The 12,507-nt window shown below is 43.2% G+C and overlaps 2 protein-coding genes across 3 annotated transcripts in view; one reads left to right on the forward strand and one right to left on the reverse strand.

Annotated features, from left to right (window-relative positions):
• The window catches only part of LRRC2 (leucine rich repeat containing 2), a 96,250-nt gene extending 95,507 nt beyond the window's left edge, over positions 1-743 (reverse strand). The window contains exon 1 of the mRNA XM_037849333.1: positions 526-743. The gene's annotated coding sequence lies outside the window, so the exon portion shown is untranslated. The remainder of the gene's footprint in view (positions 1-525) is intronic.
• Positions 452-5,417, forward strand: TDGF1 (teratocarcinoma-derived growth factor 1). Of its 2 annotated transcripts, none has more exons than XM_037849353.1 (7): positions 452-1,592; positions 1,710-1,748; positions 2,479-2,531; positions 2,618-2,752; positions 3,081-3,195; positions 3,287-3,396; positions 4,528-5,417. In XM_037849353.1, exons 1-7 carry the CDS (start codon positions 1,516-1,518, stop codon positions 4,641-4,643), a joined length of 645 nt encoding a protein of 214 aa, XP_037705281.1. In that variant the 5' UTR covers positions 452-1,515; the 3' UTR covers positions 4,644-5,417. The 2 variants fall into 2 exon arrangements, with proteins under 2 accessions (XP_037705281.1, XP_037705288.1); XM_037849360.1 differs by having other exon boundaries at positions 452-1,207.
• The last annotated feature ends 7,090 nt before the right edge of the window (positions 5,418-12,507 follow it).

A 12,507-nucleotide genomic window follows, 5' to 3' on the forward strand; every position in this document is an offset into this window, starting at 1 on the left:
GCAAGGCCATGCAGGGAGCAGTTGTTGCGCAGCAGGTGTTAAGTAGCAGCCTGCTGTTGAGTTGGAAATGCTGGTTATAGGCAAAAGGGCAGCACCCCACAATTGCTCTCATGAGGCCCTATTCCCCAATAGAAGGAATTGTAAGTGGCATTCTCTCAAGACGCGGTGTAGGAGACGACGGCGCTCGTCAGCACCCGTGAGCCCTTCGCATTCGCGGACGCTGAGGCCGAAAGGGCCTCGGACGCTGCTGTTCCAGTCTGCCACCGCACGGACCCGGCGAACCGAGACCGGTGAAAACGGAACTGCATGAAAGCTTCATATTCGTGTGCCTAGCTATATAGGTAAATAGGCTTGTACTTTAGAAATCAGAATTAAACGAGATTTCGAAGCTATTCGTGCCTTTGGACGAATTTAGTAACGAACTAAATAACCTGGAGAATTGAGAAATCAGGTGACAGGATACCGGCTCTTGTCTGGGACTCCGCGCAAATGCCAAATAAACACTTGCGGTAACATGTGACATACCTAAATCTGGAGGTCATTCCCAGTGCCTTGGGGTACGAGGGGATGGGAGAGACCGCGCTGGGCACTGGGGGACTGCGATGAAATCCAAGTAAAACCTATTGGCAAGGCTGAAATGGCCTCCCATCCGGATTGCGGTGTTCACGAGCTTTTTTTGGCGCGGGCCAGGCTCGAGTTTGCAATCTGCCGTCCTCGCACCCCGACTGCAGACCCTGGGCGGCTGTGCCCCCACCCCCGCCTCCTGCTGCCGGCGAGGGTTGCGCCTCCCGCACATTCGCCCCTCCCAGCTCGGCTCCTCCCCTGCGCGTGCACCCGGCGCCCGCTCCCGCTCCCTCCAGCCTCCACTGGCAGCTCAGGTCCGCCTGGAATTGACACCCACACTCCTACGAGGCCTGGAATCCCGAGGGGGCCCCTCTGGACCCTGAACTTCGCGAGCCAGCATCCCACGGGCTGCATCTTAATTTGCATGCCTCCTGGTCTTTCTCCCCACGAACCTAACCTCCCGCGGACGGAGAGCTTACCTGTCTCAGCCACCTGAGTATCCCCACGACGAAGCGTAAGGCTTCTTGGAAAAACAAAGATGAAAGCAAATTGCAAGAAATGAACCCTAGAAATAAATTATCAAACGCCTCGAGAGACGCATCTTTCCACCGCTCCTCCAACCTGGAGTCACCAACTTGATAGAGTAATTGATTTACCTTTTTTCAAGACCAAATCTGACATGTTTTTAACCGTCAAATATTGACAGAGACACTCGGACTAGTTAACCACAGTTTTGCAAGACTCCGCCTTTTCCATTATCTCGCTTTGTTTCAGCCCCTTGGCGGCCTCTCACCTCGGTCCCGGGACGTTTGGGCTTTGTCCCGGGCGTCGGCCCCCCGCCGACCCCCGCCACCCCCTGCCACCCCAGAGGTTTGTTGTTGAGGAAGGAGATTCCCCAGGAAGGCCAAGTCCCAGGCTCTAGGTCAGAGCATTCCTTAGTGCCGAAGAGTGATGAGCTCCAGTTTCTTGGATATCCTGACTCCCATTTCTCCTAAGACCTTCTGGGGAAAGCGCATTTCTTATTGGGGGTATTTTTCTTTTTAAATTCTCATTTTCACTTCAGGAAATTAATGTTTTTCTTTGGGTGTTTTGGCAATGCCTGGGTCAATTAAAGCCATGCTATTATTTTTTTCTCCTAAATTAAGAGCTGTGGACCGCAGGAAGATGGAGTGCTTTTCTTCAAGGTATGAACCAATCTTGGACGTGAATTTGTGATTACTAGAGACTGCTAGTTTAGGAGTCAATGTCCTGCAGCACTGCTGTTTGATTTAATCTTATTTAAACCTTAAAAGAGTTAATGGTGCAACTGCTTTTCCTGAAAGACGGGGAACCTCACACATCCAACTTTGCTGTTGGCTTTTAACATTTTCAATCACGTTTCTGGCTCTCCCTATGAAATGGGTAGTGTTTTCCTGCTCTTCTGTGTGAAAAGGCCAATATTACAACCAAATTAAAAAGTCTTTCTGAAAAGGTTAAAGGTTTAGACAGATTCAATATTTGCAAAACCAGTAAGTATAATAGCAAAAAATAAATTTAACCTTGAACCTTTTAAATGAAAGTTTGTAAAATATGATTCGTCAATAATGTGGAATATCATGTAGCCGTTTTAAAATTCTTAAACGAAAACTGTAATGTGAAATAGAAGATAAAGGATTTATGCCTACTTTGAATAACATGAAGACAGCGCCTAAGTAGTAATAATACATATGGAAAGAGTTGGACATTTTTCTTTATGTTGTTGCATGAATTAGGCAACCATTAAAACAAGAAAGAGGGAAAAAAATGAAGGAGGGAGGTGGTGCTCACAGATTCCTTAGCGGTCTGTGGTCTCTTCCTTAGGGAGGAGCCAGGTGTTGACTACAAGGGTTTGCTTTGCTTTGTTTTGCTAACAGATGTCTGATTTCCTCCTCCTAGTGTGATTTTGATCATGGCCATTTCCAAAGCATTAGAACTGGGATTAGTTGCTGGTGAGAGACCTTTTTTTACCTCTTGATCGCTGACACTTTTCACGTGACCTGGAACGGAGATTCCATGGGTTGATTCTGTCTTTAAGCTCTGGTCCACCATGAACTTGCACATCCGTCACAGGGAGACCTGGACTTCAGAGGTGCCGACGCTCGGTCTCAGAAGGAACCTGCAGTTCGTCATCAGCCTTTCCAGCTTGTGCCGTTCCCAGGAATCCAGAACAGTAAGTTCCATCTGCCTTAGACTTACAGAGTAATATCTCTGTTCCCAGCCTTCGTTTGACTCCTGAGTACCTTTTTGACCCACCCCTACCCGGGATGCGGGGAACCACTACCGGGCCTGTGAATGATAAAAATTGCTTTGCTCAAAAGGCATAGGTATCGAGAGCACTAAAAAGCACAGTCTTACTAACTGTGAGGATTACAATTTTTGGACATCTGTAAACACTTTGGGGGAAATAAGCCCATAGCCAGTTAACCTTTACTCACAGGAATTGCCTTCCTGGCTTTGCAATCCCTTCACCCTCTCCTCCATCTCTTCTCACATTTCAGCTAAGGAGCTCAACAAAACCTGCTGTCTGAATGGGGGAACCTGCATGCTAGGGTCCTTTTGTGCCTGCCCCCCCTACTTCCATGGACGGAACTGTGAGCGTGACATGCGCAGAGAGTAAGCCATTGGGGGGGGGGGGGATTGGAGAGTAATGGGAAGAAGTGGGAATTTAAAATGCATATGCCTTTCCTTTTCTGTTCTTTCTCAGGAACTGTGGCTCTGTGCCCCATGACACCTGGCTCCCCAGGAAGTGTTCCATGTGCAGATGCTGGCAAGGCTGGCTTCGCTGCTTTTCTCAAACATTTCTACCTGGTTGTGGTAAGCGGGTGTTCCTCTCCTTTGCCCTCTCAGGTTGGTTAGTTGCCTGGAGACACTTAGTTAACAAGGTCTCCCTTCCGTAGAACCTCAGGGCAGAAAATGCCAATGTTCTGCTTGTAAAAGCGTCAGGGACTCCAGATAGGATAGTCACATTGGCAACCTTGATGTTTGCTCCGTTAGAAATGTAGCTGGTTGTGCTGCCATTTCAAGTCTATTTGACATCCTTTTATAGCCTGTGAGCTTCTACTGAAGAAATAAACAAGAAAAGACTCGGTTTCTTAAAACTCAGAGAGGTGCTCTCTGGTGTTTCTTTTCTTTGAGGAGGGGCATCCAAATGGGCCCCAGGATGAACCACTCAATTAGTGTCACAGCAGTGTCAGGGCACCGAAATCCAGTGAACACCCCTAAAATTCCACACGAGGCTTTATCCCCCCCCTCCTTTAGGAACTTTTTCCTGGATCCTAAAAGTCCCCTGTACAGCCCCGCTAGTAATTGATCTTTGAATTCTTCCATCTTATTGGTTCATATTAATTTGAAAAAAAACAAAAAGAAAGGCAGGGGCCAGAAGGAGGACAAGAAGAGACAGGGTCTTCCCAGGATCACCCAAGGTCAGAGGCCCTACATGGTTCTGACCCTTGTGGGTGTTAAAACTTGAAAATGTTCAAGTCCAGAAAGGATTGAAAACAAACACTTTACTTAGGAATTATGTCTATTCCATATGCATTCCTCAGTGTCAGGCTGGGGGAAGGCAGGTGACGAGGGCAGGTTAAACGGACAAGTGGGTACCATGTTTCCTTCCCGGAACTTGGGGCCCAAAGCACGCCCTCCCCTTATCCTCAGAGCCTAACCAAGTTCTGTCCCACCCCTGCAATTGAAGGTGTCACCCATGGGGCAGGTTACAAAGCATGAGAGCATGCATCTGGGGAAGAGGGAGTTAACAGTAGGCCCGTGGCAACTTGTGTTGATCTTTTTCAGAGGATCAGCTGGTACTATTGATCCCCTAAGCATACTGTACTCATCAACTGTTGGGCCCCCGTGATTTTTGGCTTGCATAGATAGGCCACGTGTGTGGGCAGCAGGATAAACTGCCAAAGGGGTTTTCTTTAATGACTGAGTTTCTCTACCTTCCAGATGGCCACGTGATGAATGAGCACCTCACGGCTTCCAGGACTCCAGATTTGGTGCCATCTGCATTTACTACTCTTATGCTGGCTTGCTTTTGCCTTTCTACACAAAGTTACTATTAATCAACATTTGCCTTTCTCTGCAACAACCTTGTATACCATGGAAATTTCATGGCTGCCAGCAAGGTCACCACTCTAATATCATACCTGAAAGATGATCATATATTAGTTGCCTTCCAATAATGAGTACATTTCCATAAGAGTTCCTAACACTTCCTTAAAGTACCAGCTACTTCCCTCACTCCACCCCCAGCCTCCCACCAAAAACTACTTTAAAAAAAAGTCAGCCATATCTACATTGTACCCTTGTCCTTTGTTTCTTGAATCATGAGCTCTAACCAATGAGAAGGAATTCTGATTAATATTTTCTTTTAAACAATTGAATTCTGTCTCCAGGTTATTAAAGTCTAATCCTAATGGGGAACGGAGCATAAAGTTTTTAGTAGAGTCAATAAAAGTCAATAAAGACAGAATCTTTAAAAGAAACAGAAGGAAAGTGTTTTAAAGTGGAGGAGAGAGATGCTAGAGGTGAGGGGACAGGAGTGCTGGGGTGATGGAAGGATGCCTGCAAACCAGAGGTGGGGAAGAAAGAGGAAGTAAATGGAGAGACAGTGGAGAAAGGAAAGTGGGTTACTTGCATGATGGTTAGATGGATGTATAGAAGCAAGTTAAGAAACTAAATTGAAGAGCAAATTTCTATCACCTCTAGAAAACCTCCTAAGTCAGGAAAGTCCCTCTTTCCCAAGGCATTGTATGCTGGAGAAAATCTTCAAAAAAAAAATATATACATCTAAATTTCCTCCAACAAGATTGGTTAATAAATTGTTTTCTCTATAATATGCAATTTTTTTAACTTTTGTAGAAGAAGAGGGAAAATGTTTGCAATATATTTAGTTATAAGCCAGGTGATTAAACTATATATTGTAAATCCCATTTTTAAAATATAGTGTGTTTGTGCACAGTAAAAATGGGAAATATATTAATCAAAATGCAAACTATGGTTATTTCTAAGTGTTAAAGTGACTGACTGGTGCTTTGTGCTGGTGGTTTTTTTTCTCTTTTATATTTTCCATGATGAGGATGTATTGCATTTGTTTATACATGGAACGTTAAGACTACATCTGGCTTGAAACTGAGGAAACCAGAAGAGCTGAGAGCTCAAGGTGATTGCACAGTTTTCTTGTTTGTTTGTTTGTTTAAGTAGTTTTATTGAGAGATGTTCACATACCATACAATCCATCCCAAGTGTATAATCACACTTATGCATTCTTCACCACAATTTTAGAACATTTCCATTACGCCAAAAAGAAAAACCAACTATTGCTTAGCAGTAACCTGTCAATCCCTCTATCCTTCCCCAGCCCTACGTAAGCACTAATCTAATTCTGTCTCTATATAGATTTATTTCTGTGTACATTTCATACAAATACTTTGTGTCTTTTTTTGTTGTTAATTTTTTTATTTTGTTTTTAATTAGAGAAGTTGTGGTTTTACAGAAGAGTCATGTAAAAAATACAGTGTTTCCATATACCCCCCATGGTTGAAACTTTGCATTAGTATGGTAATTTTGTTACATTTAAGGAAAGTATTAAAATTACTGTTATCTATAGTCCATAGTTGACATTAGGTGTATTTTTTCCCGTACACCACCCCGTTGTAAACACCTTATAATAGAGTTGCACATTTGTTATAATGCATGAAAGAACATTCTTATATTTGTACTATTAACCACAGTCCAAAGTCCACAACAGGGTTCGCTGTTATACAATCCTGTTTTATCTCCTAACTTTCCTTCTAGTAACAAACACAACTCAGAACTTCCCCTTTCAACCACATTCACAAACATAATTCAGTGCTGTTAATTATACTGACAGTAATGTGCTACCATCACCACTATCCATTTCTAAACATTTACAATCAACCTAAATAGAAATTCTGCACAAATTAAGCATCAGCTCCCCATTCTCTATCCCCATTCTGTCTCTTGGTAACCAATACTCTAGATTCTAACACTATAAATTTGCTTCTTATAATTACAGTAGTTCCTATTAGTGAAATCATACAATATGTGTCCTTTTATGTCTGACTTATTTCACTCAACGTAATGTCCTCCAGGTTCATCCATGTTGTCACATGCATCAAGACCTCATTCGTTACTGCTGAATAATATTCCATTGTATGTATATACCACATTTTGTTTATTCATTCATCAGTTGATGGACATTGGGTTGCTTCCATCTTTTGGCAATTGTGAATAATGCCACTTTGAACTTCAGTGTGCAAATATCTGTTCTAGTCTCTGCTTTCAGTTCTTCTGGATATACACCTAGCAGCAGATTTGCTGGATCATATGGCAATTCTATACTTAGCTCCTGAGGAACCGCCAAACAATCTTCCACAGTGGCTGTACCATTTTACATTCCCACCAGCAGTGAATTAGTGTTCCTATTTCTCCACATCCTCTCCAACACTTGTAGTTTTCTGTTTGTTTAATAATGGCCATTCTAATAGATGTAAAATATCTCATTGTGGTACTGATTTGCATTTCCCTAATAGCTAGTGATGTTGAGCATCTTCTCATATCTTCTTAGGCATTTCCTCTTTGGAAAAAAATGTCTATTCAAGTCTTTTGCCTGTTTTTTAAATTGGATTGTCTGTCTTTTTATTGTTAAATTATAGGATTTCTTTATATATTCTGGATATTAAACCTTATCAAATATGTGATTTCCAAATATTTTCTCCCATTGATTTGGCTACCTTTTCACCTTGCTGACAAAGTCTTTTGAAGCACAAAAGTATTCCAGTGTGTTGTGTGTTTCAGTAGTTTGTTCCTTTCTATTGCTGATTATTCCATTATATAGCTCTATTATAATTCATTTGCCCATTCCCCTATCAATGGATGCTTGGGTTTTTTTTCCATTTGGGGGCTATTATGAATAAAATGAGTAACCATCTTTTTTTGGTCCAAACTAAATAGAAATAAACTCAATAGAACTCAATAGAAATAAACTCACCTGGGAGTGTCTTCCAAGTGGTGAGGCTTTGCAAGTGTGTTGTTGGTAGCACACCAAGATGTCTTCCAAGGCCAGGCAGGTAAGGGGACTGTGTGAGGTAGCTGGTTCCCCACTGAAGGCATCACGTCCAGTTTGTCATGGTTGCTGCAGGGAAACCCAGCCTGTGGTCCTAATTTACCCTGGAAGATTCTGGTTTGCAACTCCTAGGCCTTCTTTGAATGGTGTGCCAGTCCCCTGGGGGTCCTCCACTCTCCCCACTGATGCTGTTGCTCTACATGTGTGCAGAGAGGGAAGCTGCCACATGGGCTCAGGTAGACTTTTCAGAATGTCTGCACCTTGGGCAGTTGTGAGGATTCTGGGCCTTCCTCAGATTGAATGTGCTTTTCAAAATTTTCTGCAGAGATCAAGAGTCCCAGACTTTTTTGACCATCCCATCAGAAAACCCTGTTTTAGCACATACCCTAAATGCATATTATATATATGTACTACTTACTAATATAATGTATACACTATAAAAATACCCAAGACCAAAAAAAACAGGAGTCAAAACACATCAGTGAACATGACAGGCCGAGGACATTAATGATTTCAGAGCAAAGCTCACCTTGGCATGACTACAGCCGGCCCACATCTGGGAGGGTGAAACACCATCTGGGCTCCCTTCACCCCGCCGTTCCCTTCCGTGGGGAAAGGACCTTTCCTCTGAGCTGCCACTGAACATCTCCCCACATCTCTCATAGATTCCATAACCTGTATCACACTGCTTGCTTCTGTGTCTGCCCCCCACTCCTCCAATTCTCAGAAAACATCCTCAGCACCTGTGTGCCGGATGCCTGGGACCCAAAAAAGTCTCAGCAGTGCTTGGTAGATGGAGGAAGGAAGGAAAAAAGGAAGAGAAGGGAGAAAGGAAGACTGACTGGGAGCCCATTTCCTTATCTTCTCCTTTCTCATTATCAGCAACCTTTTTTCACAATTAGCACCTCTTGAGATTGCCTCCTCCACCCCCACCAAGAAGGAAGATGAAAAAGGAGATTGCATCCTTAGGGCAGTCTGGCACCCCCAGTTCTGGTCACCCAGCAGCCTCCAGGGATCTGTTCTTGCTGTGGAATTAACCACCCAACACCCCCATCCGCTTGTCTTCACAGAGGGGACAACAGTGATCAGGGGTAAAAAAAAAAAAATGAGAAATGAAAATAGAAGAGGGAGATCACATTCTTCTTCCACTCTTCCCCTAAGTGATGCGGCACTTCTAAACTGCACAAGTTTCTCTTGTGCCGAATAGATGATGTAAATTAATTTTTCACAGATGAGCCATGGTTCAGTATAGGAAGAACCCCATGGCAGATTCCAACATGAGAAAGCAAAAGGAAAGTGGAAAATTATATAATCCCGGTCATAAGAACTGGCATGGGGTCTACATCGGAGAGCCCCCTGCAAAGGGTGCTCGGGGTGTGTACGGCAGAGGCACAGGGGCAGCTGGGATTCTGTGAAGCTGAGCACACTCAAGAGTGACATGTACAGGCTTTAAACATGTGCTCCCTGTCCTGAGGTTCTGACACATGGACTCATCCTCACCTGTGCACAGATGGAGGCTCCAGGAATATTACCCAATTACCTTTTGCTGGATGCTTGATGTTTCCAGATCTTTGTTGTTTCTGTATGATCACCCCATATCTGTATCTTTGTCCACATGAGTGTTTTAGTGATATGATAAAATTTTGATACAAATTAACAGATGGCCTTCAAAAACCTTTCTGTAAAAAAAAAATATATATATATATATATATATATATATATATGTATATGTATATGTATATATGTAAAAGCAGACCCTTACCTAAATTCCTGGTGAAAAGGTAAGTTCCTAGAGCCTTTGTCAGGGGACAGCCTAGAAGGCCTGTGCCAAGTAAAACAGACTAGACATTGAACCTATCTCACCAAAAGAATTGCACTTGTGCATAAATATGATCTTATGAGGGTGTTTTGGTTTGCCAAAGCTGCTGGAATGCAATATACCAGAAATGGGTTGGCTTTTTCAATGGGGATCTATTAGATTACAAATTTACAGTTTTAAGGCCATGAAAATATCCAAATTAAGGCATCAAAAGGAAGATACCTTCTCTGAAGAAAGGCTGCTGGCATCTGTGTTTCTGTCACATGGGAAGGCCCATGGCGACATCTGCTAGTCCTTCTCTCCTGGGCTCTGGATTCAATGGCTTTCTCAGCTCCTGTGGGTTCCTCTTGCTTCTTCTGAGGCATTTTCTCTCTAAGTGTCTGGGAGTCCACTCTTAGCTTCTCCGGGGCAAACTCCGGATTTCATCTCTTAGCTTCTCTCCTGGTTCTGGTTTCAATAGCTGTCTCCAAAATGTCTCTCTGCATTTCATCTGCCTTTTATCCTCTAATAAAAGACTCCATCAAGAGAATTAAGACCCACCTTGAATTGGGTGGTCACATCTCCATGTAAACAACCTAATCAAAAGTTCCCACCACAATAGGTCTGCCCTTACAAGAATAGATTAAAAGAACATAGTCTTTATGGGGTACATAACAGATTCAGCCCAGCACAGAGGGTGACATAACTCCAAGGGCAAAATTTCTGGAAAAAAACCTAAATGCCCCTAAATAAAGGAGTGGTTAAACAACGTATGGTATATCTCTACCATGTAAACTATGCAAATATTAAAAAGGAGAACAAAATCTATATGAACAGACATGGAAAGAATTGAAAGTTGAAGCATGTATGTGTAACATTTCATTTATGTTTTTAAAACCACATATCTTGTTTCTTCACATATTTGTACACATGCCTAGATGAAGGACTAGAAGGAGACACACTGAACTTGGAAGTGGTTTTACCTGAAAAGGGAAGTGGGGTCAGGTTGGGGTGAGATGATATGGCGGTGAAGGCGAACACTCATGCCTATTCTATGTATCTCTGTGTTGTTTGAACTTTTTACACCAAGCAAAAGCATTCACCTATTACATATTACAAAAACAAAACAACCTCAAATAAATTTGCATAATAGTACATGTTTTTTAAATTTACACTCCCACCAAAAGATTCTGAGAGCACCCGTTTTCCTGCATCATCTCAATATTGGGTATTAGTCTCTTTTTAATCCTCAGCAAATGGGTTAACCTAATATTTCCTTGTTATTTTCACTAGTATTTTCTGAAAATAAGATTGAGCATCTTTTCATTTGCTTATTGACCATCTGCATTTCTTCTTCTAAGAGGTGGCCTCTTCCTATCTTTTGTCCAGTTTTGTATTAGGTTGTTGTCTTTTGCAGATTTACGTTGACCCTTTTCCTGTCATATATGTGGCCTACAGACCTGCACTTTTTTCTGTTGGCACTTCTTTTGGCCACAGTGTGGTGTAATGGAACAAATACCACTCATTGTCTGACTTGGGGCAATTCATTTAACCCCTCTGGGTCTTAATTTTCTCCTAGTAGCTTCCAATAGCCACCCATCTATTGTGAACTAATTTTTCCAGGAACTTGGCTAGAAAAACTTACAGGTATCATCCCATTTGATGCTTTCAATCAGTGTTAAGTAACTAGGATAACCTCTATTTCACAGAAGAAACTGAGGTTCAGAGGGTAAAAAATCTGCCCAAGGCCTCATGGCTGGTAGGTGGAGACAGAGCCTAACACTAACGCCAAACTCAGGCTCTCAAATCCCATGCTATGTTGGACCTCCCTTCCCCTAGCCCCATCTCATCCCAGAAATGCAGATTTCAGATCAAATGAACTCTAACGTTATTGATTTTTTTTCTCTAACAAACATTTAGCAGACAGAGGCAGAGCCAGGTCTTTCTTTTTCTCAGGGTTGGGGGTGGGAGTTGGGGGTTGGACAGGGCAGGACGGGGGTAGGTCTTTTTTTTAATTGTGGTAACATATATATAGGTTATACACATATACATATCACAAAATTTCTCATTTTAATCATTTTTAAGTGTACACTTCAATGGTATCAATTACATTCACAGTGTTGTGCTACCATTATTCATTACCAAAACTTGTCATCACCCCAAACATAAGCTCTGTACCTATCAAGCAAATAATTTCCCACCCCACTCACCCCACCCACCACACCCACCCCCATCCCTCTGGACCTGGTAAACTGTACTCTTCTTTCTATAGCTATGAATTTACTTACTACAGATAATTCATAGAAGTGAGGTCATTCAATATTTGTCCTTTTCTTTCTGGCTTATTTCACTCATCATAATGTTTTCAAGGTTCATCTCCATGTTGTCACATGAATTGGAACTTAATGTTTTTTTTACATCTAAATAACATTCCAGTGTATGGATATGCAACGTTTTGTTTCTCCGTTCATCTGTGGATGAGCGCTTGGGTTGCTTCCATCTTTTGGCTATTCTCAGAGCTGGGTCTTAACTAGGCCTCTGGATTCTACCAGTCCCCAGGCTGCCCCTCAGGACACCTTGATCCCCAGGTAACAACATCAAGGGCCTCCCTTAACCAATCAGGAGTGGCATTAGGCACCAGGATGCAAGCCTGGGAGGTTGTTAGCATCAGGAGGAGCCTGGAGAGGATGATGGAGGTTCTGACAGGGAAAGGGGGATGTCCTCAAATCCAGCTGCTGGCATCACCTGTTGTGCACCAGCAGCCCTGGTTGGGGGCTCTGGTCTCTCACAGATACCCAGCCACAGGGTGCAGCCCACACGCCACCCACATTTATGTTGCTCGCCGTCCCAAGTGCCTCCACACTGTCACCTCAGCCCAACTCTTTCTCCATGGAACTGCCCCCAAGGACTGGCCAGAGAGCAGCTGCGTGGGCAGCCCAGCCCTTCCCCATCTGTATCCCCAGAAGCCTAAGGACGTGCCTGGCCAGACACGACTGGACTCAGCAGCTTTGTTCTTAATGTGTCTGGAAAGACACAAAAA

Source organism: Choloepus didactylus, chromosome 1 (assembly GCF_015220235.1).
Source record: "Choloepus didactylus isolate mChoDid1 chromosome 1, mChoDid1.pri, whole genome shotgun sequence".
Taxonomy (NCBI): Eukaryota; Metazoa; Chordata; class Mammalia; order Pilosa; family Megalonychidae; genus Choloepus; species Choloepus didactylus.

What these genes read in the sequence shown, in the direction of transcription:
- TDGF1 (XM_037849353.1), top strand. Translation starts at nt 1,516, where the DNA reads ATGAGCTCCAGTTTCTTGGATATCCTGACTCCCATTTCTCCTAAGACC. An exon ending in AAGCGCATTTCTTATTGGGG is followed by an intron (nt 1,593 to 1,709) that starts GTATTTTTCTTT and finishes TCCTAAATTAAG; the next exon opens with AGCTGTGGACCGCAGGAAGA. An exon ending in ATGGAGTGCTTTTCTTCAAG is followed by an intron (nt 1,749 to 2,478) that starts GTATGAACCAAT and finishes TCCTCCTCCTAG; the next exon opens with TGTGATTTTGATCATGGCCA.